The 26526-nt window shown below is 36.9% G+C and overlaps 1 protein-coding gene and 1 pseudogene across 1 annotated transcript in view; both read right to left on the bottom strand.

Annotated features, from left to right (window-relative positions):
• The window catches only part of Znf438 (zinc finger protein 438), a 182935-nt gene that overhangs the window by 29641 nt on the left and 126768 nt on the right, over nucleotides 1–26526 (bottom strand). The window contains 1 exon segment of the mRNA XM_021241970.2: nucleotides 10210–10286. Coding sequence (XP_021097629.2) covers nucleotides 10210–10286 — 77 coding nt within the window.
• LOC147829153 (RNA 3'-terminal phosphate cyclase-like protein pseudogene) lies at nucleotides 4575–10203 on the bottom strand (annotated as a pseudogene).

Raw genomic sequence — 26526 nt, 5'->3', positions numbered from 1 at the left:
AAAAATTATCAGAAATCTCCTTTGTAAAATGTTAGTCTGATACTGGGGGCCCAGAATGAGCTTTGGATGAGTGACTTACCAGCTGGTGATCTTGGCAAAAGTAACTAATCTCCTTGGGCTTTTAACATAAAGACTGTATAAAGCTCATTTATTAAATTAGTACATCTTTGCAGTACACAATGTTTACATTCCTTCTGTAGAGTTGATACGTGTACGTGACACATCTTAACTTCTGTTTTTATTCCTTTTCCCTCTCCTCCTTTCTCCCTCTCTTCATCCCTTCATCCTCTTCTCACTTGTACAAGATCTATCTCCCTATTTACTATTGTATTTTATTTTGCTTTTTTAATACTTTGGGCTTCTCATATAAGAGAAACCATGCCATATTTAAGCTTGTTTCTGATTTATTTCACTTAATATTATGGTCTCAAGGTGCATCCATTTTCCTTCAATTCACTCAAGTATCCTTTTTTACAGCAGAGTGGTACTCTGCTGTGTATTAAATACCGTATTTTCTTTATGCATTAATCTGTTGATGGACATGTAGGCTGCTCAAAGATTAAGCTATTATGAATTGTGGTGCTATAAATAGGTGTATACATGTACCACTGTAATATGATGTCTTTAACTCTTTCGGGAAGATACCTACAAGGAGAATGGTTGGGTCAAATGGAATTCCTACTTTTAGTTTTTTGAGGAAACTCTATACTGATTTCTACTAGTTTACATTCCTACCAATTGTGTTAGAAGGGTTCCTTTTTCTCCAGCATATCTTATTATTTGATTTTATTTTCCTTCATGATGGATATCCTTTCTGGAGCAAGAAGTGATCTCAGTGTTGTTTTAATTTGCATTTATCTAATGACCAGCAATGTTGAGCATTTCTTCATGTATTTATTGGCTGTTTATCATTCTGTGAAGTATCTATTCATTTCACTTGCCCATTGGATCTTTCATGAGGAGTGGTCTAGCTTTTTTGAGTTCTTTATATATTCGAGATATTAGTCCTCTGTCAGAGGAATAGTTGGCAAAACTATTTCCCCATTCTGTAGGTTGTCTTTTCACTCTGCAGGTGGTTTCTTTTGCTATGCAGAAGATTTTGAACTTGATACATCCCATTTGTTGATTCTCAGTACTATTTCACTGTAGCTTTGTAATATAACTTCAAGTCCGGGATTGTGATATCTCTTTGTTCTTGTTACCCAGAATTGCTTTTGCTATTCTGGGGCTCTTTTGATTCCCTATGAATTTTAGAATTGTTTTCTCACGTTCTGTGAAGAGTGCTCTTGGTATATGGATTGGGATTGCATTACATGTGTACCTGAATTTTGGAAGTATGGCCATTTTGACTGTATTGGTTCTGCCTATCCAGGAACAGGGGGTATCTTTGGATATCTTTTCATTTTTTGATGTCCAATTTGATTTCCTTTTTCAGAGTACTATTGTTTTCATTATAGAGATCTTTCATTTCCTTAGCTTAATTCCTAAGTATTTAATTTTTCTTGGTGGTATTGTGAATAGTATTTTTTCCCCTAATTTCTTTTTCAGTGAGCTCATTATTTGTGTATAGGGAACACTGTTGATTTTTGTTTGTTGATTTTGTATCCTGCTACATTACTGAGTTTGGAATTAATTCTAAAAGTCTTTTAATGGTTTTTTGGGTCTTCTATGTAGAGGATCATGTCCTCTGCAAATAATGATAATTTGTCTTTTTTCTTTCCTGTACATATCCCTTTTATTTCTTTTTCTTGCCTAATTGCTGTTGCTAAAGTTTTAAGTACTTTGTCAAACAGCAGTGGTGATAGTGGACACCCTAGTCTTGTTCCTGATTTTAGAGGGAAAGCTGTTCTTCCCCTTTTAATATGATGATGCAGTAGCTTTGTTATAAATGGCTTTTATCTGACTGAGATAAGGTCTTTCTATACCTATTTTATTTGGGGTTTTATCATGAATGGATGCTGGATCTTGTCAATGGCTTTTTCTCCATGTATTCAGATGATCATGTGATTTTTATCCTTGCATCTGTTAATGTGATATATTACATTTACTGATTGGCATATGTTGAACCATCCTTGAATCTCTGGGATGATGACCTTTTTGATGATTTGCTGCATTCTGTTTGCCAGTATCTTGTTGAGGATTTCTGCATCTGGAGTCTTTAAAGAGATTAGTCTATACTTCTCTTTTGTGGTTGGATCCTTATCTGGCTTTGGAATCAGGATAATGGTAGCTTACAAGAATGACTTTGGGAGTGCTCCTTCTCTTTCAATTTCATTAAAGCACTTGAGTATTGGTGTTACATTTTCCCTATATGGAACTGAGCTTTTCTTAGTTGGTAGGTTTTTAAAAAATTATTATTATTGCTTCAGTTTCATTGCCTGTTACTGGATTAATCAGGGTTTTTAGATCTTCTTGGTTTAGTTTTCGTAACTCACATGTAGTTAGGAATCTATACATTTCTTCTGAATTCTCCAATGTATTGGCATATAGGCTTGCAAAGTAGTTGTTCATATTTTTTTTGATTTTTGTAGTGTCCACTAAGATATTACCTTTTTCATTTCTAATTACATTGATGTGGGTCTTTTCTCTCCTTTGTTGGGGTAGACTGGCTAAAGGTTTGTCTATTTTGTTTATTCTTTTGAAGAACCAACTCTTTAATTCATTGTATTTTTTAAATCTCAATTTTACTGATCTTTATTTTAATGTAATACAAGTAGATATTAATAAAGAAAATATATTCACTGAAAATATTTCATTGCATGAAAAATAATTTTTCATAACAAAAAATTACTAGAGAATAGCAGTATGTATCATGATCCTAAAAGAATATATTTTCAAATTTATCTCTCATGCTGATCTTTATAATTTCCTTCTTTGTACTAGCTTTGGGTTTGAATTGTTGCTTTTCTAGGACCCTGAGGTGCATTATCAGGTTATATATTTGGGCTCACTCTGTTTTTGTGATGTGGATATTCACAGTTATAAACTTCCCTCTTAGGACTGGTTTCATTCTCTCCATAAGTTTTGGTATGTTGTACTGGCATTATCACTTATTTGCAGAATCTGTCTTATATCTTTCTTGATTTCTTCTGTGACCCACTGTTTATTTAGAAGTGTACTGTTTCGTTTCCAAGTATTTGGATGATTTCTGTGTTTTCTTCTATAGTTGATTTCTAGTTGCATGGTATAATTTCAATTCCTTGAGACTGACTTAACCTTGCTTTATTGCCTAGTATGTGGTCTATTTTGGAGAAAGTTCCATGTGCTGCTGAGAAGAATGTGTAGTCTGTTGTTGCTGTTGAATGGAACAATCTGTAGATATCATTACATCCATTTGTTCAAAGGTTTTGTTCAACTCTGATATTCTTTGTTGATTTTTTGTCAAGCTGATCTGTCTATTTGTGTTACTGGGCTATTGAGGTCCCCCACTATAACTGGGTATTTATCTGGTCTTTTGTGTTTAGTAGTACTTGTTTTATAAAGCTGGGTGAGCCACTGTTTGGTGCATATATGCTAATAATTGTTATCACTTCCTGTTAGATTATTCCCTTAACCAATAAACTCTTTCCTCAAAAATGAGACCTAGCTAGAAAATAATCAGCCTCCAAAGTAGGGATCAAAACTGCCAGCCCCAATCAGGCTATCCTTCCTTGCCTTACCTGCCATCACTACTTTCTTGCTTGGTGGCTACTCTGTAAGGGAGGTAAGCCAAGAATTTTCCAGCTAGGTCTCATTTTCTGGGAAACACAGTATGTAGTCACCTTCTGTACCTCTTTTGATCAATTTTGGCTTTAAGTCCACTTTGTTTGAATATAGGATAGCTATACCTGCTATTTTGTTTTCCATCCTTTGATTTTTAATCTATGTGTTTCTTTTTGGGATAAATGTATTTCGTATAAATAGCATACCACTGGATCTTGATCCATTCTGCCATTCTGTGTCTTTTGATTGGGGTATTGAGACCATTCACATTGGGAGTTATTACTGATAGGTAATGACTTATTCTTTTTTTTTTTTTTAAGGTAATGACTTATTCTTGTTATTGCCTTATTTTACTGTTTTGGATTCCCAGTCTTTCCCTTCCACTTAACTGCTCACCCTACCCAGTGTATTCATTCTATTAGAGCCTTTTCTCATTGTTAGCGTCATTGTGTCTTTCTAGGATTATCTTTGAGAAATTTTTGGAGTGCTGGTTTGGTGGTCATGAATTTCATTAGGTGCTCTTTATCATGAAAGTATCTTATTTCTCCATCAACTTTGAAAGATAGTTTCACAGTATATATTAACCTAGGTTGGAAATAATTTTCTTGAAACACTTCACTCCAAGCTTTTCTTTCCTTTAAGGTTTGTGTTGAGAAGTCTACTATAATTCCAATGAGTTTACCTTTATGAGTGTTTTTTGTTTGTTTTTGTTTTTTGAGACAGGGTCTCGCTTTTTAGTTCAGGATGGTCTTGAACTTACTATGTATAGCCCAGGTTGGCCTTGAACTCACAGTGATTCTCCTGCCTCAGTCTCTCAAGTGCTGGGATTACAGGTGTGCACACGAGGCCTGGCTTTATGAGTGTTTTGTTGCTTTTTGCTAACCACATTTAAGATTTGGTTCTTGTGCCAGACTTCCAGAATTTTGACTATGATGTGTCGTGGAGAGATTCTTTTCTGGTCATGGCTAGTTGGGCCTCTATATGCCTGACTTATCTGTATGTTAAATCCTTTTCCCTAATTTGGAAAGTTTTCTGCTATTGCTGTAGTTAAAAAGGTTTTATTAGTGCCATTTGTGCTGTCTTCTGATTTTTCACTAATTCTAATTAATCTTAGATTAATCGTCATGTCATCTTGGAGCTGTTGGATCCATTTTTTATGTTCTTTTTGTTTGTTAAGGTATTTCTCATTAATTTGTCACTGATGACAACTCTCTTTCTAGTTCTGACATTCTTTCCTCACAACTGTCACTTCTACTGCCCATATTTCTGACAAGATTTTTAATCTCCTGAATTCTATTTGGAGTCTTTTTATGGACTCTAGATATTTTCTACGATAGTCGTTAATATTTTGCATCACTTTGTTCAGCTCTGCTAGCTTTTTATTAATTAGTCTTCCATAGACTTGCTGAGTTTTGTTTACTTGGTCCAGTGTTATTTACTTGTGTCTTCTGTGATCTTGCCAAATGCCTTACTGATCTGTTTATCTCCCCTGAAATCATTTCAAGTAATTCAGGTGTATGGCTTTTGTTTTCCTCCTCTTTGATGTCTCATGGATCAGCTTTGGGGGAGCTGGGGGTTTTGGAGGCATTTTGTTGGCTTGCCTTGTCATGTTTCTATTTTGTTTGTTTGTGCCCCCCCCGGCCCCCAGCTACATTTAATCTCTACAATAGAAGCTGAGGTTAAGTCTTTGCACAAAGAACAGTAACAGATTCCACAGGTCTGGAAGATGGTTACAGAACAGAATCTGAGGGACGTGGACTGACGAAGCATAGAACTGCCACTGTGGTATTGTTCCATCAGCATGAACATGACCTCAAGGTACTCTTCTTCCAGGTCAAACAGGGAAGCGCCACAGTGACTGGTCCCCTAAGGAATGTCAATGCTACTGGAAGAATGGCTGGAAACCACATGATGAAGGGATGGTTTTTATTTGTATACCGATATTTTTAATGAAAAATTAAGAAAGTCCTTAAAATACAGGTTATCCTGTCTTGGATGAATACATCTGTACTTGGTCCATTTGGCAGCTTCTCTTTTGTCTGCAGGCAATGGAAAGTTATCTTGTGACAGTATCACTTGAGGGTCTTGCTAAGGTTGGAGAAGCCAACTGGTCATTAGCATTTTACCCTTAGCCTCGGGTTCTTCACCAATGACTTGGTTTCTATTTTAAACACAGTCTGGAAAAAGTGCTTCAAATGCTATAAAAACTCGATCATATAAGAAGAGAGTGGCCCTAGCAGGAATCTGGAAACATCCTGCTGTCCAAGGGTCAAGAGCAACAGAGCCAGACTTTGGTCTCTGGTTGGCTAAGTCTACACATCCATCCCTATGGATCTCTTCAAGCAGCAGCCTGGCACAGTTCCTGCCAAGCTCCTCTGGAAGCACAGCTGCTCCGTGGCCCTGGGCACTGGAGGCCAGTTCAGCACTGAGGAAGGTGCCACTGGTGGTCTCAGAAACCAGTGACAACCCAAAGCCTGAAGACTTTGCAGAGTTGACTCCTTTCATGTGGTCTGTGAAAATACAGATATTGGGTATGAACTTGTTGAGGATGTTCCTTACAGAATCTACAACCCAGTTTGCCATCTAAGGTGACACGCATACAAAATACACCTTTCCTCTGATACATCTGATTTTTCCTGGATCCTTAAGGTGAATGGGCTTTAGGACCTTCCTGACAGGACATGAGAAAACCACTCTACCTCCTCTTCTAGGAGGCATTCCTCATTGCATGATCTTTATCTAGAGCAACTCACCATCAATCGCAAACTGTTTCAATAGAGGGAGTGCTATTGCCTTAAGTACATCAACCAAAGGGTTAACTTGGTCAGTGGTCACTCCTTCAAGAACGATTTTAATAGGTGTTTCATAAATGGAGCCAGGCAAAGGAGATGCTTCAGGTAATAGCTAATGCTGCGAAGGACACTTCATGTGCCACATCATCAGTCATGTAATCATTCAGAGGCCAGGCTGACAATACCATCATTCCTATTCTGTTTATCTCTTTTATTGAGTGTACTGGTACATTTTAGGTATACAATACGATGACATTTATCATTGGGAATTTGTACCTGTACATGATGTATCTTGGTTCTTATTTTTCCCCATTCCCCTGCCCTCCCTTCAAGCCCTCCATCCCTCCCGATTTACAAAGACTTTGTTTCCATTTTTTCATTTTCTCATATTTTTCCTTTCCTTTCCCCTACCCCTCCCACTTCCCTTTCCCTTTTAGACCTTTTCTTCCTATTTCGCATTGTCTATTATACCTTTTGGTCCTCATTTACACTTTCACACACCAGAGAAACTATTCAGTATTTACACACGTGTGTCCTATTTATTTCACTTAAGAGTGTGGCCTCAATATGCATCCATTTAGCTATAAATGTCTCTAGTTTCTCATTCTTTATGGCTGAGTAGTACTCCATTTTATAAAATAGCCACATCTTCTTTATCCAGTCTCCAGTTGATGGGCAATTGGGCTGTTTCCAAGTTCTAGCTATTACAAACTGTGCTGCTATGAACATGGGTGCACATATATTCTGTTTTATTTCAATTTGAGAACCATTAGTTATTCTGTCCAATAGCCTTATGAAGCTGGGTTCAAAATCTCTGAGGCCAGAATCTTCTGGATTTTGATGGAGTGCCTGCTCGGGGTGGACATGACCAGACATTGGCCTCCCCAGAGAGGCACGGGTAGCCTGAGTGTGGTGACTGTGGACAGGCACAGGGGTTATGACCCCAGCAACAGCAGTGGTGGCAGCACTGGCTGCCTTCCTCAGCCCTGCAGCCCCATAGGCTATGGTGCATCCACATAATTTGGAATAGGAAGACAGAGAGCTTGTTTGTGTTTTTGTGTTGAGACTTCAAGCTGATTGTAGTGAAAAGCTTTGTATTTAGTATGGAGATCTCTTCAGTTAATGTCTGCTTTTCAGTGGTTTCTTCTGGGTCCAGCTAACTATTGGCCTTACCCAGGATCCAACCACCTCTGTTTCCTTGGAATGGGAGGTTGCAGCATATTTGGCCCAGTACCCAGTTCTCCAGGAATGGGCCACAGTATTAATGACCCTAAGACTATCCAGATGTACTGGCATATAGAGAAAACCAATTAAAAGCAACAGCTATGTCACCTTGGCTATAGAAATAAAATTAGCATCAATTACAGTGTGAAATACAAACAATATTGACAAACCCTAAAGATCAATAATGTACCACCCTTCACCACAGAAAAGAGATCTATAATTATAGCATGAACTCCAAGACAAACCAAGTATTGACCTACAGTAAATATCTACTAAATGGAACAACTTTACCTCTAATAACAATAGAATAGTACTCGATGGCAATAGTGTAATGTTAACTAGTTAACTAAGCTTAATAATGCTTAGTAGTTATACTAAAAAAATAGAAGGGGTGGAGAATTGGAGAATGAAAAAAGCAAAAATTGAAATATTTATCAAAGGGATATGAGGAGGAGAAAAAAGAAAAACAGGGATTCCTATTTGAGGAGTAAAAGGAAATTAATAATTTTAGAAAACAGTCACAGGAAATAAATAAGAAAAAAGATAGAAAAAATATAGGAAATAAAGAAGGAAGACAAAAAAGTTGAAAGGGAAAAAGAGCAAGAAAAGAGAAAAAAGGAGAAAAAAACCCAATCCTGACAAAAACCCATAAAGGAAAGATAAAAATAATAAGAAATAGAAAATCAAAAAAAGAATGAGTGAAGAAGAAAGTTCCTGCATTTTTAAATGAGTGGTTTCTCTCCAATATCTGCAGTCTTGGGATCCAGCCAGACACGATGTTTTTCTCCTGGCTTTAGGACTTATGGGCTTTAGAGGTGCCCTCCCAGAGCCCTCTCTGTCCTTGCATTTCAGACTGTGGCTACTGTCCAAGCCAAGGCGTGCCCTTCCTCTTGCTGGTGGATGGGGAATGGAGTTTGAAGGACAGTGACTCTTCCTTTTGCCCAGTACCTGTAAGAGATCCAACTCCAGGAGTCTGTTCCTTGGCAACTTGCTACTGGTCCCCTTGGATCATGCTTGGCCCTGTAAGGCCATGTAGCATGCCAAGCAGGAGGCAGCCTTATGCTCAGCACTCACCTTATTGGTCAGCCTCCAAATAGGGAGAAAGCCTGAGATTAATAACAGTATTAAGAGTGATAATTACTTTCATCTTCAAGTGCCTACTCCAGAATCAATATTACTATACTGGATGTTTTACATAAATGATCTTTAGTTGCCATATGTCCTATAGGGTGAGATTTCTTCATTTTATATGTTTATAGATGAGGAAACTACTGTCAAGTGATGTACCTAAGGTTACACAAGTAAGTGGCAGAACTGAATTACAAACCCAGCCTCCATGTTTTTAAGAGTTTTACCACATTTTCATTGGTAGAGAGATCAGAGTATTTGGTTCATTTAAGGATTATTATAGCAAATCCTTTTCTTTCATTAACTGCTACATCCTGTACTAAGAGTCCAATTTTGCATTGTTAAAGATAATGTTTTTTCTCATACTCACGTCTAAACTTCTTTTCTTATGGAAGAGATTAGATAGGGGCTGGGGAAAGGTTTATTTTTTTCTCCTACAGTTTAGAGTGTGTCCTTTAGAGTGAGAACAGTTTAATTATATTTTATTAAGAAATGACTCTTCTGGAGCCAGAGATTTAGCTCAGTGGTTCCGCTGCCTGCCTCGCAAGTGAAAGGACCCGCGTTTGATCCTCGGTACCAAAAAAAAAAAAAAGAAATGACTCTACTTCCACATGCAAACTGTTTTTCTGAAAGCTTCAGAAGCTTCTGTTAAAATCATAAATAGGCCATCATGGTGCACATTTGTAATCCAAGCACTCTGGGAGGCTGATGCAGGAAGACTGCATGTTCAAGCCCAGCCTAGGCAACTTAGCAACTTAGTGAGGTTGTGTCTCAAACAAAAATAAAAACAAGCTAGAGATGTAGCTCAGTGCAAAAAGCCTGGTTTAATTTCCAGTATCAAAAAATATCATTATTTTTTATAAACTATATGAGGGGAAATGATTTTTCTTATCTGTTTCTTTTTAAATGGGCATGGGAAGAAGAGGCTTTAGAAACGTGTAAATCAATATCCTCTTCCACGTATGTCTTATGTATATGAACATATGTACTTATGTGTATTTTATTCACTAAAACGCCCGTGTCATTCTGCTTCAGTAAAGCCAACACTCCATAATTCCTCTGATATCTGTTAATGCTGGCCAGCTGCGAGCTAACTGGGCTCTGAGAGTTCTGCACGGAGTGAGACACCTTGCTCTGAAGAAGTTATCAGTCTAGTAATGGGGACATGTCTTTGTAACTTCCCAATTCATATATACCTAATTAACTCACCAAATGAAATGAACTTTCATATATAATTATCAGTTTTGTTTTTAATTCTAGGAAGTTACCTAATGATTGGAGGTTAGTGACATTAAATGGATCAGTTAAAATTATTTATTACAACATACACATTACCATCTTCCTCAGCATGGCTTAATCTTACCTTGATCTTTTGGTGGTACTGATAAAGAATTATGCATCATGATGTGTTTGGGAACACCAACTTGAACAGTAACTTTCCTGAAAAATAACCAAGCACAAATAATAATCAGGAAATAATTGAAATACATTAAATACATACTAAAATATAAATTGTAAGCTATTTTTAAAAGTCTTTCTATTTATAACTATAGTACAGGAGTAACAAGAAATCGGCTGGGCTGGTTAGAACTAGTGTTTTTGCTTCTCATTTCTATGCAGTCAGAGCTTTATTGAATGTACCAGAGGTCCTGGAGAGGGACGCAGTGGCACAGTGAGTCAGGGCCCTAGCTGCATCTCTGCTCCCGTAGAGTTGTGACCAAAGTTAACATCCCCTGAATATACCCTGCCTGATAATTATGGTTCTTATATCCTGTTTAAAAAGGAATAACTAAAATTCTTAATAATATAGGCAAAATACTATAACTGTCATATATTCATTTGATGAAATACAATTCAGCCATTAGAATGGGAGTATGAACAACAAATGGTATGCTGATGATATAACACACTGGATGAGTATGCTGAACGATGCACTATGGCACCACAACTAGATAAAAAACAAAGGAGAAATATGTTAAAATGCATGTGTACACTGTGTTTGACAATGCAATTAAAGTTGTTTTTCTCCCATTTTAACTATTTCCTAGTTGGCTATAATGTGGGTTCCCCATAACTAAAATACAACCGTCCCTGTGTCCACTGTGGATGGGCTCTAGGGCTCTCCTACTGAGCTAAAATTCAGAAATGCACAAGTCCCTTACAGAAAACTGTGTCGTATATGCACACAAAGTTTATATCCTCTTGTATACTTTAAATCATCTCTAGAGTACTTGTAATACCTAATATAGTGTAAATTCTATGTAAATAGCTGTTATACTGCATTGTTTAGGGAATAATAACAAGAAGAAAACTGTATACATTCAGTACAGTTGCAGATTTAAAAAAAAAATTTTATCCATAGTTGCTTGAGTCTAAGAATGTAAAATTTGCTGGATACAAGGGGCTGGCTGCATTTCAATATAAAAATACTACAAGTAAAATCTTTGAAAAATATAGGTAAACATTTTTCCAAGCTTTCAAATACAGAACTGTTTATGAACAAGACATCAACCATGGAAACCATTAAAGACTGATGAATTTTTCCACTTAAAATTTTAAATATTTTTAAACAAGAAAATCAGGCAAAATTTAAACGCATGACTTCTGCTAGTCAAGAAAGAACAATATAAACCAGGTTTGCCCTTCTGCCTATAGCAACTAAAATAAAAAAATACACAAAACGATATTTTCAAAACATCGGCCATGATTCATGAAAAACTGATTCCTGAGAGACAGGAAACAACTGAGATAACTCCTATACGAATCCAGGAAGAAGGGAGGGAGGACACACCCTGGTGGAGATTCCCAGAGTACTGAAGGAGACAGAGCTGCAAGGAGGTGGCCCCTTCCTGTATTGTCCTTCCTAACAATGCTTGGCACATGCAAGTGAGCAAACTCCCCACAGCCAAGGAAAGAGCCAGCAGTCTTGCCTGTTCCACTACCCAGACGGAAAAGACTCACAAAGACTTACACTGTGTAGTATATTTTGCACAAACTCTTCCACTTGGGGGAGATGGTTTGGTATTGTGCACCCGAGCCTGCAAGTTCTGCAATCTTCTTGGTCCAAATCTTCCTTCCACTTGTAGGATTTATTTCTGAAAACTGCGATGGCAACCTGTAAGCTATGTATTAGTGTCATCCCTGTTATTTATTTAGTATCGGGGATCGAACTCAGGGCCTTGCATTTGCGAGGCAGGCAGCAGTACCACAGAGCTAAATCCCCGGCCCCATCCCTGTTATCTTTAAAAGAACTTCTGGAGTACTATTCAAAATAAAAACGGTAAAACTTCTAAGTAAATTTGGGTATATTGTTATAATGAGGCTATTTTAAAAATTGTTTCTTAAAAATACGAAAAATGTTTATGGTATGTTTTTGTATGAAGGGGCGGGTTATAGAGGTATGGTTCACTTTTTTCATATTTTCATGAGAAAAATGACCAAATATTGAAAGTGACTATCTCTGAGTGGGGGTATTACATTACTTTTTTCATGCTTATGGACATATTAAAAGCTTTTCTAATGAACAATTACTACCTTTGCAATCAGTAAAAAATGAGTTTTTAATTGTTTTGAAACACTGTATGAGAAAAAAAGTGTCATCAAACTGATTTTTTTGTTGTTTACATTTAACTGATACATAACAAAAATTATACCTATTTGTTGGGTGTCATATGGTGTTTTGATATATGTATACTTTCAAGTCAGGTTAAAATACCTCCTCAAAAATATCTACCATTTCTTTATGGTGAAAGCATTTGCTATCCTTTCATCTAGTTTTTCAGATATACAGCACCTAACTGTTATCCACAGCCACCCTACTGTACAGTACCACACTAGTGCTTCATACTCTTAATTGCAACTTTGTACTTAATGATCAACTTTCCTCTACCTGTCCTTCCCTCTATTCTCCTGCCTCTGGTAACCACCATTCTACTGTCAATTTCTATGAAATCAATTTTTTATATTCCTTAAATGAGTGAGTTCATCCAGTATTTGTCCATCTTTGTAAGGATCTCCAGTCCCATCCTTGTTGTCACAAATGGCAGGATCCCATTCGTTTGGATAAAGTATATTCCATTATATATATGCACCACATTTTCTTAATCCACGTATCAAGTGATGGACACTCAGGTTGATTCCATTTCTTGACTACTGTGAATAAGGCTACAATAAACATGGCAGAACACGTCTCTTCAAATATTGGTTTCATTTGATTTGGATACTAGCAGTCCCAGGAGTAGGACTGCTAAGTCACATGATAGTTCCATTTTTAATCACCTTTTGAGGAACCTCTCATATTGTTATCCACAATGGCTGTGTGGATTTATATTCTCAGCAACAGCCTGCAAGGGTCCCCTTTTCTTCACACCTTTGCCAGCACTTGTCATCTTTGTCTTTTTAATAATAGCCATCCTTACCGAAGCGAGACAATATCTAATTGCAGTTCTGATTTGAATTTTCCTGATATTTGGTACTTTTTTTCACGTGTCTATTAGCTATTTGTATGTCTTCATTTGGGAAATGTCTAACTGGCTTCTTTTACTCATTTTTTAACCAGGCTATTCGTCATTGAGTTCAGTTTCTTATATATTCTGGACATTACTGCCTTGTCAGACGTATAGCTTGAAAAGATTTCCTCCCATTCCATGGGCTGTGCCATTCCTCTGATGATTTGACCCTTTGCTGTGCAGAAGCTTCTTAGCTTGAGGTAATCCAATTTGTCTATTTTCATTTTTGTTTCCTCTACCTTTTGGGTCTTATCCAAAAAATCCTTGCCTATTCTAACATCCTGAAGCATTTCCCCCGTTTTATTAATTTCTTTGTTTCATGTCTTACAATTAAGTTTTTAATCCATTTTGAAATCATTTTTGTAACTGGTGAAAAGCAAGAGTAAGGCCTAGTTTTAGTTTTCTGCATGTGGACATCCAACCTTCCCAGCACTATGTAAAAAAAAGAATGTCCTTTTTCCAATGTGTACTTTTAGCAGCTTTGTTTGGAATTAGCTGCCTGCAGATGCATAGTTATTTCTCAGCGTTCATTCCTGTTCCCTTGGTGTATGCATTATGCCCTTACAACACTGTTTTGATCACTATAGCTTTGAGGTATATTTTGATGTCAGGTAGTACAATGTCTCCAACTTTACTGTTTTTGCTCAAGAATCCTTTGGATATTCAAGGTTCTCAAAATAATTTTAATCATACTACCAATAATCTTGGCATCTGAAGTAGAAAACTCATGTAGTCATATTATCTTTTGCTGCCATGTAAAACTCTGCTGTACTGAATTCTGTTGTAATTATGAAAGATGAATACACTGTGTAATGCATATACCAAACACCTACTTGAGAAAACAAGTTGAATAATCACAATGGTGCATCCTCTGATTGGACTGGATAATAGTTCATTATATAAATATGCCAGAAGACGCCCAGTCACATAAAATCTCACAGTGTTTTTCAAACTTCACATAAGTAAATGTGCATTTTTCCTGATGACACCATGATGTAGCACCAACAGTCACTGCACCCTTCAAAGTATTTAAGAATCTGTGAAAATTATAACCTGACTTTTCTTACTTAAGGAGAAAACTCTTATCAGAAAGAAATAAAAACCAAAAAGTCCAAATAGTCAATGCCATCGATTACACCTAGACCTAATATAGTGCACTTTACAAATCACTCATATGTTTTAATTCCAGTTAGCATAACATATGTAAACAGTACATTAAAATGAAAACCAGGCGAAGTGCTACTTCACCTGTTTGCAAGAGAAAGTGCCAAGTGTTCCTTGTGGAGGAAGCCAAGGCGACATCGCCTTGTCTTTGTTATGCTGCCTCGACAGGTTCCTGAAAAGAAATGGGAAGACTCTCAGAGAATAAAGGAGAATCATTTGTGCCATGCTCACAGGCTTATGAACATTAGCCCACGTCGTCCATTTTGCTCTTGTGTGTGTGTGGGCACTAATCACAGACATGGAATGTAGGTGTCAATCTGGATGATTACGTCCAGGAATCTAACTGAAAGAGGTAAACATGTCATACATCATCAGGGAGGCATATTGTCATTCAGATAAGTGTTATAATATAATAAATTTGGCCAGGAGAACCCAGTATGTTAAAATATGAAAACATATGGTAAATCTTTGATGTCTTCAAATCGGCAATTTTTAAAGTTGTTCTTTATACTCTGAAATAATGCTCTTAATCCACCCTGATGGGCGGCTGCTCCTGTGAGGGGCTTTCCCGCAGGTCTCATTCTACTGTGATCTTGCATCTCTTGATTTTAAAGCATAAAAGGGTGATAGTCCCACAGGACTTTAGGTTTGAAGCTAGAAATAGAGTTAGTAGATCCATACAGGACAGCTTCACTGAGACTATAGTCCAAGTTATAGCTCTTTTGCAAAATGAACCTGGTTTAGTAGCAGTCATTCCATCATAGGACTGTAACACGGTTTGTTTATCCATTCACTTTCTGATGGGCACCTGAGTTGTCACCAGTTTCTGATTATCATGAATAAGGCTGATATAAATATTCGTGCCCAATTTTTGTGCAGCTAGGTGTTTTCACATCTCTTGGTAAAAACCTTGTAGAGGAACTGCCGGGTGGATATAACTTCATAAGCAATTGCCTGTTCCTCCAAGTGACTATGCTATATTTCACTGATTTTTATAAAAAGTACTTCTAAGCTATGATGGAATTCAGTTTTCTTTTTTTTTTTTTTTGGTACCAGGGATCAAACTCGGGACCTTGCACTTGCGAGGCAGGTGCTGGAAACCCTGAGCTAAATCCCTGGCCCATGGAATTCATTTTTCTTGGGATCAAGAAGACCTAAATACCTTAAAGCTCAATTTTGTTAAATAGAAGCCTATAATATAAAAGTCTGACAAATAATAGTATTCATCATGTGCTCAATTACAATAAATGCTTAATCCTATCTCAATCTGTCCAATTTTAAAAACAAAAATAAAAATTTCAAACTGGTACTAAAGGATTAGAAGCTAAAACTTAATCTACAGAATAAATTTTGATGTGCTTACAAAATTTTTAATGCTTATATTAATATTTGCATGAATATAATGGATTGCTGTTCAATGATCTTTTTCCTTCCCTAAATAGCTGCATGTTGCTAATGAATTCAATAAAAAGTACTTCTCTAAATTTCTTAATGTCAACCACTGACATAGTAAAATGCTTCCCAGTCACTTGGGGAAGTTAGTTTAAGACTCTCCCGGCAGTTCCTGGTCTACTCAAGAGTTATAGAAGGCTCAGCAGCAGCGCTATTGTGCTATTTTCCTGTCGCTGCCTCGGGTCGGTTCTCCTGGCTTCACACCTGTATTGTGAGGCACTCCTAAACTGTCTTCTCACCTCCACTTTTACACCTTTCCAATCTACTCTCGATGCAGCTACAGTAATCATTCCCTCTTCTTTACAATGAAAAACTTCAGGGAAACTTACATGAAATATTTCTATATACTGTACTTTAAAAATGCAACCTCCATGCCTCCACCTCAGAAACATGCACCTTCAACTCTTTGCGCCCATTCACCCATCACTGATGTTCCCGTACTGTTCAGGCTCAGGCACTGTCTAGGATGTCCCACTAGAGAAGATGAAGATTTATTTTCTATGTTAATTTTGGTTTTGTCCATTCTGCAGTGCTGGGGACAGAACTCAGGGCTACATTCATGTCAGGTCAGTGGTCTCCCACTGAGTTACACCCCCAGCTCAAAGTATAGAAGTCCAGGGTGAAATTTCAAGGCATTGCTTTAGTGTACTCTGATTTCCAGTGTTGGTGTCAAGAAATCCAAAGGCATTGTTATTTGTGGTCTTTTGCATAACACTTGTCTTTATTTTTTGTCTATAGACACAATGTTTAGAAATTTCATAATGCAGCAACTCTATTTTCATCCATTTCCCAAGTGTTTGGGCCCAACATGGAAATTTGTGCATTTCCTTTCCTGAAACATGTTCCTCAACTGTTTTTCTGGGATTTTCTCTTTTACTTTTCTCAGTTCTCTCTGTCCTTGAGCTCCTGTTAAGATCTTAATGCTCTTCAGAGAGTTATACTTTATATTTTATTTTTTCCCTTCTTACATATTTCTTTTTTCTTTCTTACTGGAAAAATTCTTCAACTTTATATTCCAGCATTTCAATTGAGTTCAATCTTTAATTATTAAAATTTGAAGCAATATACTATATTATTAATTTTGGCACTAATACTCTTTTCTATAACAAAGTGACAGATAATTGGCTAAGTATAAATTTCTTTTGTTTTGTACAGACTGCCTGGTTGTGTTTTGAAGGGGCTGCACTACACCAAAAATGATTTTAAAACTATTTCATATAAAGGTAAAAAATATGTCCTAATCTCTTTCATTTCTCTAGTATCAGGTTTGGGGGCTTTTCAGCTATCTCAGCATTGTTTCAAGATTTATCACCTATAAATAGGTATAGTCCTAGAAAATAATAATTTTTAACATTATAAGTGCAATACACTGACAACACTGCTTTCCTGTTAAAGGCCTCAGTACATTTTATCTAAGTCTAAAGAAATCCCACATTTTTAGCAAGTTTTAACACACAATCATCCTTCTATTTGTTCAGATGTTTAAGACATAGATGTAAAAAAAAATATTTGCTTCTTTCTATACAGAACATCCTCAGAATTCCCAGGCTGACTTCTAATTCTGACAGAATGAAGAAGGCCTTCAGGCTGGAGAGAAGTTATCATCCTGATGAAGATAAAAGCATTTATAAAATGAACTGCACCATTTGGTAATAAATGATACGCAGCAGCAGAGTAAGTACTGTAAAAATACTGTCATTTACTCTTCCATATGGACACATACAGTGAAACTTCATTATTTTATCCCCTTCAAACAGTCAAGCTGGCAATGTTTCAGTGTGGATTTAATTCATTACTTTGGAAATAATCACACTTCCACATTTTTTTTCTTGTCTACATTCAATGATGAAATTGTCTTTAACCAACTTTACAGAAAACTGACATAATTTTAAGATCATTTTGAATTCTTCACATTTCTTTTTGCTCTTAAGTCTTGGCTGCTTGCAAGTATCGCAGATGTTTTGGTGAGATCACCACAGAACAACTGGTATGCTTTCTACAAACTCTACAACTCTACTCTGAACTCACATCGTTGACAGTTCAGCCCATTTCTCTATTGGCTCTGCTGCCACCTCTAGTGTTTTCCACCTCTATAATTTCTGCATTAAATTAAAATCCCATCAAGTAACTTTATAATGACTACTTAATTTAAAAAACCCACCTCTCTGCTCTCTCTCTTGCTAAATTTATCCGTGCTTTTATATTTTTTCTCATACTCTTGTGGAGTTACAAACTGCTGTATACAAATAAATCTGGTGACTTTTCTTTCTCTTTTAAAATAACTCAAACTTTCATCTTTTCCCTGGAGCACTCTGGTTACAGATTCACTCCCCTGCCCCAGTACCGGGAATTGAACTCAGGACCTCACACTTGCCAGGCAGGAACAGCGCTACATCCCCGGCCCTCCAGATTTATTTTTCAACATCACCTAAACTTTTTAAATTCCTTGCCCCTAATAGCTTTTAACTAACACACAGTTTATCATAAAATGACTACTGACAACATGAAAAAAAAAAAACAATGAAAATAGAACAGGGGACAAAATATTGTCAAATTAGAAAGAAATACTCTGGAATTCTTTCATTTATTGAAAAACTTCTAAACCGAGGATTTAGCTCAGTGGTTCTGCCGCCTGCCTCGCAAGAGCAAAGTCCTGAGTTCAATATGCGGTACAAAAAAAAAAAAAACTTATTGCTGTACATTATAATATAAATCGATTTTGAAAAGTGAATGCTTATGCAACTGTGGCAATATTTAGATAACGGATATATATTTAAAGCACATATAATAAATGTTATTGTTAACAATAAATTGTTAATGAATTTGCAACAAAGAAAAAAATTTGCAATTCAAATACAAGATATGATTGGAAAACACAGTGAATGCTTTAAAAACTATTACCACAGCACAGGACACACTGCCATTAATTCCCTTCATCGTACCCCCCCCCCCCCCACGCATTGTACACTCTGTTTCATCTTTCCTGCCACTTCCTGAAGCAGTTCTGGAAGTCTTCTTTCCTAATGTTCTTTAGCTGCACCGTGCTGGCTAGCATGATGTTCTGAATTGATTCAAAATGTTTACCTTTCAAAGTGGTAATTCTGACTTGGGCAAGAGCCAGAAGTCACACAATGCCAGACCCCATAAATAAGGTGGAGGAGGACACACTGTAATGTTTTCAAGCCTATCCTTCCGTTGGATGCCACTGGGCAGCAGCATTCACCATATTTTTTTTTTATCACACCTCATAAAGATACAAAAAAAGGACTTCCAAAACTGCTTCACAAAGTGGCAAGAATGATGGGATGTGTTTAAAGCCATGAGAAAGTATTCTGAGAAGGATTACTGTCAATGTGTCTTTTACTATCATACTTTTAAAAAATTTAAATATCATATACTTTAATAATCCCTCGTACTCTGTACTATTAATAGTTTGCTGTATTCTAACGTTTTTCCTATGTTTTTCTGTTTCTTTTGGTTGTGTAACACATGTAACCATAGTTCATATATTTTTTATTTGACTCTAAAAAAGTATTTATGGGACTGGGCCTGTAGCCAAATAGTAGTGGGTGTGGTCTCTAAGCATAAGGGCCTGAGTTCAATCCCCAGCACCAAACCAAAAACAAGGAAAAGAAAAAGTATATAATAAGCCTTTTCTTGCATTGCTACAGTCTTCAAAAGCTATTTTTAAACTGTTTTTATTTTAGTTAAAAAATATGGGCATAAAGCAAAATTAAAATCTCAACAGTAGAGAAAGAATATAGTAAAAATTATATTTGCCTCCTTTTCCCCTAATTCTCCTCTGCAGAGTAACAACACCTGTATCTTTGTGAGTGTCCTTTCAGGAGTTTGTGTGTACATATAAGCTAATGTGCAGAAGTACGCTCCATCCTTTCCTCCCCTACCCAAAGTGAAAAGACTATGCATGTTGCTCTTTCTTCACATAATGTATTTTTGAGACCCCTTCATAAAACTTATCAGCAAGTCTCTTCATTTTTTTAAAGGCTGAGTAGTAGAATATCGTTTCATGGAACCACTGTTTACTAACCTACTGACTGACAATTAGACAGTTCTCAGGATTTTGCTCTCAGAAAGCACAAGTGCACAATCTTATACACACACCCCTGCTAACATGTGCACATCTATCTGCAGGATAAAGTCACAGTAAGAAATTTCTGGGTCAGTTTAAAAATTTCAGGAACACTGATAAATTGTTATTAAAAGGGCTTACACTGATTTATCCATCAATATATGAAAGTGCCTCAAAAACACTATTTGTAAAAACTGTCACAGATACTTTTCAATTAATGTTCAAAACCTTAAAAGATTCTAACATATGTATGTATTTTTCTCAACTTCAGTTGAATATGCAAACACAGCATTTTTGTTGAAATAAAATGAACCAATAAAATGAAAAGCAGGGTTCACATATCAATGTTCAGAAGAGTGAGTATGGAAGCTTCTCTGAGAAACTCCAAAAGGGAAAGAGAGTCAGCTGTCAGAAAACAGTGCTGCCACTCAGCCCAACACCACCATATTGAAGTGGGTTCTAGTGTTCATGGAGAGGATCCATTAGGTGCTTATCAGCATATTCCTGCTATGAATATGAAAAGACAAAGTGATTTCCTAATTTTAAAAAATACAAACCAGATTTTAAAAAACCCTTCCTATTTGAAAACAAGTGGCCTTTAAATGTTTTTCTTTTAAAGGTATTACAGGACACTCAGGTGTAGTTTGGAGATAATTTGATGTGTAAAAATCATGCTTCTTTGTCTAATGCAAAGTGTCTTAACTGAGGTGCTACCAGCTGAGGATCAGATGAACCCAATTAACCCAAATTTTAACCAGTCCATTCTTAATGGTTTATTTTAGATGTACACTACTCCCTAAGTCCTTTAGGGTACAACATGGAAAAACCATAAACAGGCTCTAAAGGTCACGGCATTAATTTTGCTGTCATTTTCATGTCTTAAGGAGGCATCGCAAACTAAAAAAACATGTCCTCTGGGAAGGAAGGCAAATCTGAAACTAATTATGGTAGTTATTATCATAATACCATTAAATTAAACACTGTGACCCTAGCTAAATTTATTTTGGTATCTTTTGCTAAGGAATACAACTTCTCAAATAAAACCATTGGCCTCTTGCATACAGCAAAGTGGTTCACCAGAGGACTAGTAGAACAAGATAATCAGTTAAAAGCCCAAATTTTCATTAACCTAAAGCTTAGCTGCCAAGTTTAATGCAATAAACTTAGCATATGGGATTCTTATGACGCTTATATTTGCTGCAAAACTTTATTAAGGAATTGAAAATTTCAAACTTCCCACAGATAGAACACTGAATCAAGAGTGATATGTGATGGTCAACAGCTTACAGACAGTTTTCATTTATTTCTGTTGTTACCCTTACTTTGTCAACTGAGGATTTGCTCATATCCATTACTATTTATCTAAACCCTATAGAAAATACAGATGAATATCTGAGTATCTCAGCAGCTTCTTTCTGTGCTTATGTTTGTTTTATAAGATCTCTTTTGGGGGGAGGGGGTATCGGTGATGGAACTCATGACTTTGCGCTTGTGAGGCAGGCACGGTGCTACTGAGCTAAATCCCGGGCCCAATGTTTGCTTTAGAAATCAAGCTGTTGCTTTACGTGTTTGGAGGACAAGATGGTCTGGCAGCAATAACTAAGCTTACCAATTTCCTACAAGTCCAGGTTTCTGCCGTCTTACCAAGGTCTCCCCTGCACACCAGGTGGGAGGGACAGGAAGCCACCTGACCTGGCATGCGGGAAGTATTCCCTGCCTGGGTTCCTTAGTGCTCTGAAACCAGAACGATGCCCCACACAGACTCTGAGGTGCTTATCTGAATCCTTATGAATGCTGAAGGACAGAAATGGGAGCTAAGGACCGCAAATGATGGGTTTGAGTGGGTGAGTAAGGAAAATTAGGCAAGAAGGACTATCAACATCTAGGACTAATGAGCAGGGAAAAATGAGTGCTTAACAATCACAAAAGCAAAAGAAAGTGGGAGGAAAAAGGAACAATGACAACATTATTTTAAAAGGAGAACTAGCCCATGGAAAAAAATCCCTTAAATTTTAGTTTAAATATTACAGAAGATAGAGAAAACCATTCAAGAACTGGTTCTTTGTGTATCTATTGAAGTTAGAAAAGATGCTTATATTACTTTTTCTGCATTGCTAACAGTCTTGATAATTAATAACTACTAATTAGTGTAAATTTGTTCAGTTGCTGAACAAATTCAATCATATTAAAAACTGAGAAAAGCTGGGTGTGGTGGTGCATGCTTATAATCTCAGCCTCGGGAGGCAGAGGCAGGAGGATCACTGTAAGTTCAAGATCAGCCTGGGCTGGATGGTAAGTTCAAGGCCAACCTGAACTACATATCAAGACCCTGTCCCAAAAAACAAAAAAAGAATTGAGATGTTAAATACCTCAAGAACATCTTCTCTAAATTACAAAGCTAATTTTGGAATAAAAATTTTAAATTGTTTCTTTGTTTAGTTATGTTAACTGAATATAAGGCATAAATATACAGAGAAGAGATAAGAAAAATGCAGAAGGAAGTAGGGGACCATTTTTTTCTTGCAAGGATTTTTACAAAAGCTTATTGTGATCTGGAGAGATTCTAGTTATGAGGACATGATTAGGAAAGTAATGCATTTCTGATCCTGCGTTTTCATATATCTGGCCATGTTCCCACAATCTATTTCTTCATATACCCACAACTCACACTACAATCTGTACTCCACATGTGTGGATTTTCACCTCTGCTGGTGAAACATTTCAAGCTAGTGCATAAAACAGTGGTTTTACAATTATTTCAATATTTCGTTAATTTTTATTTTTGAAAGATTAGTGGATATGAAAAGATTAAAAGTAAAAGCCACTAATATGACACCAAAAATGTAGGCATGAAAGTAAAAACAAAAACTGCGCAATATCAAAACTAAGTATTGTACATCAATGGACATAAGAGAGTTAAAGGCAATGTATGGAACAGAAAACATCTGCAAATCATCAAAGATATTAATGTCCAGCATTTACAACAAAATGCCATGACTCAACAAGAAACAACAAATAACCTGATTTAAAAATGGGTGAAGGGGGCCAGGGATTTAGCTCAGTGGTTCCGCCGTCTGACACGAAAGTGCAAGGACCTGAGTTCGATCCCCAGTACCAAAATAAAAATTGGGTGAAGGATTTGAGTAGATGTTTCTCCAAGATGATATGCAAATGGCCAACAAATACAGTGAAACCATGTTCAACATCACTAACCACTAGAAAAATGCAAATCAAAACCATAATTACTTCATAGTCATTACGATGGCTGTTATAAAAACAAAAAGCAAATAGCAAGTTTCGTGAGAATATGGAGAAACTGCAACTCTTGTTCACTGCTTCTGGAAATGTAAAATGATGCAGTTCCTCAAAAATTTATAATTACTATGAATAAGCAATTCAACTTCTAGGTATATCTTCAAAAAAGTTGAAAGCAAGATCTTAGTGAGATAAAGGCACACCCATTTCACACCAGCATTATTCACAATAGCCAAAAAGTGAAACAAGTGTCTAACAAGAGATGAACGGCTAAATAAAATCATACACATACTAGACACATGCTACAACATGGATGAACCTTGAAGACATTATACTAAGTGAAGCCAATCACAAAGACATTGTATGAGCTGTCTATAGGAAATTCATAGAAAGGAAAGTAGAATAGTAGGCTGAGGTTGGAAAAGAAAGAGGCAGTTTTCTGATGGGTACAGAAGTTCAGTTTTACAAGATGATAAAACTCTACAGTTTGGTTGTACAACAATGTGAATACACTTTATACTGCTGAACTGTACATTTAAAATTACTAAAACATGGTGGGCCTGTAATCCCAGCATTCAGGCGGCTGAGGCAGGAGGATTGCCATAAGTTTGAGGCCAGCCTGAGCTACACAGTGAGTTTGAGGCCAGCCTGGACTATATAGTGATACTTTGTCTCAAAAAACAAAAATTAGTAAATAAATAAATTTTGTTATTTATTTTTGTTATTAGAATAAAAATGTTATAATAGTGATAAGAAGCATAGGTCTAATAAACAACATATAATTGGGCAAAACTGGCAATCACTCAGTTTTATTCCACTTTTACTGGAAGCACACTGGACTTAAGTCAGGTGTTGTGCTCAACTGTAAAGGAAAATAATGAAATACAAAGCCATTTATAAAATATATTTATAGTAGATATAGCAATATCAAAAATGATATATTAAAGAATTTTATAATGTTTCTTTGGTAACAGGATATCTTCTTATATAGAATATGTCTAGTTATTGACTTTTATATACTGTACTTCTGCCTTTGTTTTTGAGAAACATTTTTTTATGAAAGTAGATACCACCTATAAACAGGAAATACCAGCCTAGAGCTCTTTAGGGTATAGGGCATCAACACAATCACTCTCAAGTTAGGATCTGTTTCATTTTTTTTCTATATCCTCAGACACATGTCACTCATGTTTTCTGGTTAGCTTATCAGAAAGGGTAAGGGGGTTAGTTTTCATCTAGGGTAGTGTTGTGGTTTATAGCTGGATGACCCCAAAAGCCTCATGTATTCAAAGGCAGGGCTTATGAATGGTGGTTGAATCATGGGGGCACTATGATTAAATATGATGTTAGGAGGTGAGGTTTTGTTGGAGGAGGCAGGTCACTGGGGGTGTGAGCCAGTTCTCCCTTCACTCTCTGCTTCCACACCATGAGGTCAGCAGTCCTTTCTACCATGCCTTCCTGCTTTGCAGTGAGCTAATTATGGACTAAAAACATGAGCCAAAATAAATATCTCCTCCTTTAAGTTTCTGGCATCAGGTATTTTGTCCTATGGACAAGAAAAGTGACTATGACAGTAAGTAAAGGCATATAAAAATAAAATGATGATTTCAAAAGACAAAAGCTCCTAGGTGGCTACAGAGTCTCTGGAAAAGGGAAAACTAGGAGGCACATTTGGGAGAGAAACTGACTTTTCACTCCATACTCCTTTGTAATCTTTCAAAGGTTCTACTTTACAGATGTACAGCATAATTAGCAATAAAACAAGAAGAATGAAGGAGACCTAGAGAGACGGGTGATTTTCAATAAATGCTAGCAGGGAAGGATGTCCATGAAATAATATAAAATGAAGGAATTTATGGAACAGTGGGTATATTCTAATTCAATTTGTCTTTGAAAGAAGAAAAGCATGCTGTACAGAAGGGATCCCTAACCCTGGGCCATGGCTCTGGTTCGTGGCGTATTAGGAACTGGGATGTATAGCAGGACCTGAGCAGTGGCTAAGCACTTGAAGCTTCATCTATATTTAAAGTCACTCCTCATCTCTCAAATTACCAGCTGAGCTCAGCTTCCTGTTCTTATCAGTGGCAGGGTTAGATTCTTATAGGAGTGTGAACCCTCAACCCTCCTGTGAACTACACATGGAAGGGATCTGGGTTGTGTGCTCCTTACAAGGAGCTAATGCCTGATGATCTGAAGTGGAGCTGAGGCGGTGATGCTAGCACTGGGGAGCAGCTGCAAATATAGATGAACATTAGGGAAGAGGTTTGACTGCAGAGAGACCATAATGAATCAATTGCCTGACTCATATCAAAACCCTATCAGTGAGTGGCAAGTGACAGATAAGCTACATCTGGTGGCAGGTTTTATCGTGGCAAGTAAGTTGATATGCTTCAAATGCACAGTTGCATCTGGTGGTGAGTGTTAAGTCAGAATACAACACGTATTTTAGTCTGCAAGCAGCCTGCCCATCATTATCTTATTTACTACTTCCATCTGTGGCTCTTTCCTGCACTGTGTGTTTGTCTTAGACACAGCTTTAGAAAGCTCACAAGAAAACTCTAGACAAAATGAGTGAAAAAACAAACATCTCTAGAAAGCTTCTTTGGAAAGAGGGCAAGACCCAATGAGGAGACAGCAGAAGACTCTCAGACTGCTAACAAAAAGAAAGCTGCATTTAGAAAAAAACAACACTAACGATCCAACTTAAACTATGGGTTCATTGCAACAGGTGATTCACATATGCCAAGCTTGCTCTGTATATAATACGTGGCAACTGGCTATCCAATGGAAGCCACGAAATCTTCAAAACTGCTTTGCCACACAGAGACCAAGCACTCTGCATTAAAAGACAAGCCTTGAGTTTTGCAAAAGAAAAAATGTGAACATGAAGAACAGAAGCAATGTATTGAAGGTCACCATTTCATCAAAGTGTCTGCACTGCGGGCATCATTCTTAGTGGCTAACTGCATTGCTAAAGTTAAGAAGCCTTTACTATTAGTGAAGAGTTGATCCTACCTGCCGCTAAGGACAATTGTGAACTTTAGGAGAGACTGTAGTTCAAAAGGTGGCACACATTTCCCTTTCCACTAGTCCCACAATGAGATGGATTGATGAAATAGCAGGGGATATTCAGGGATAACTGTTAGCAAGTATTGTAATCTAGGTTGAAAAGTCTACCAGTTTTGATAACAAGGCAGCAATGCTTGTTTTG

The sequence above is a fragment of the Heterocephalus glaber genome, unplaced genomic scaffold, assembly GCF_053883595.1.
Source record: "Heterocephalus glaber isolate CG9 unplaced genomic scaffold, H.glaber_assembly_v1.0 deba00000738, whole genome shotgun sequence".
NCBI classification, from domain to species: domain Eukaryota; kingdom Metazoa; phylum Chordata; class Mammalia; order Rodentia; family Bathyergidae; genus Heterocephalus; species Heterocephalus glaber.
Note: the sequence above shows the minus strand (reverse complement) of the source record. Positions and strands in the feature narration are given on the sequence as shown.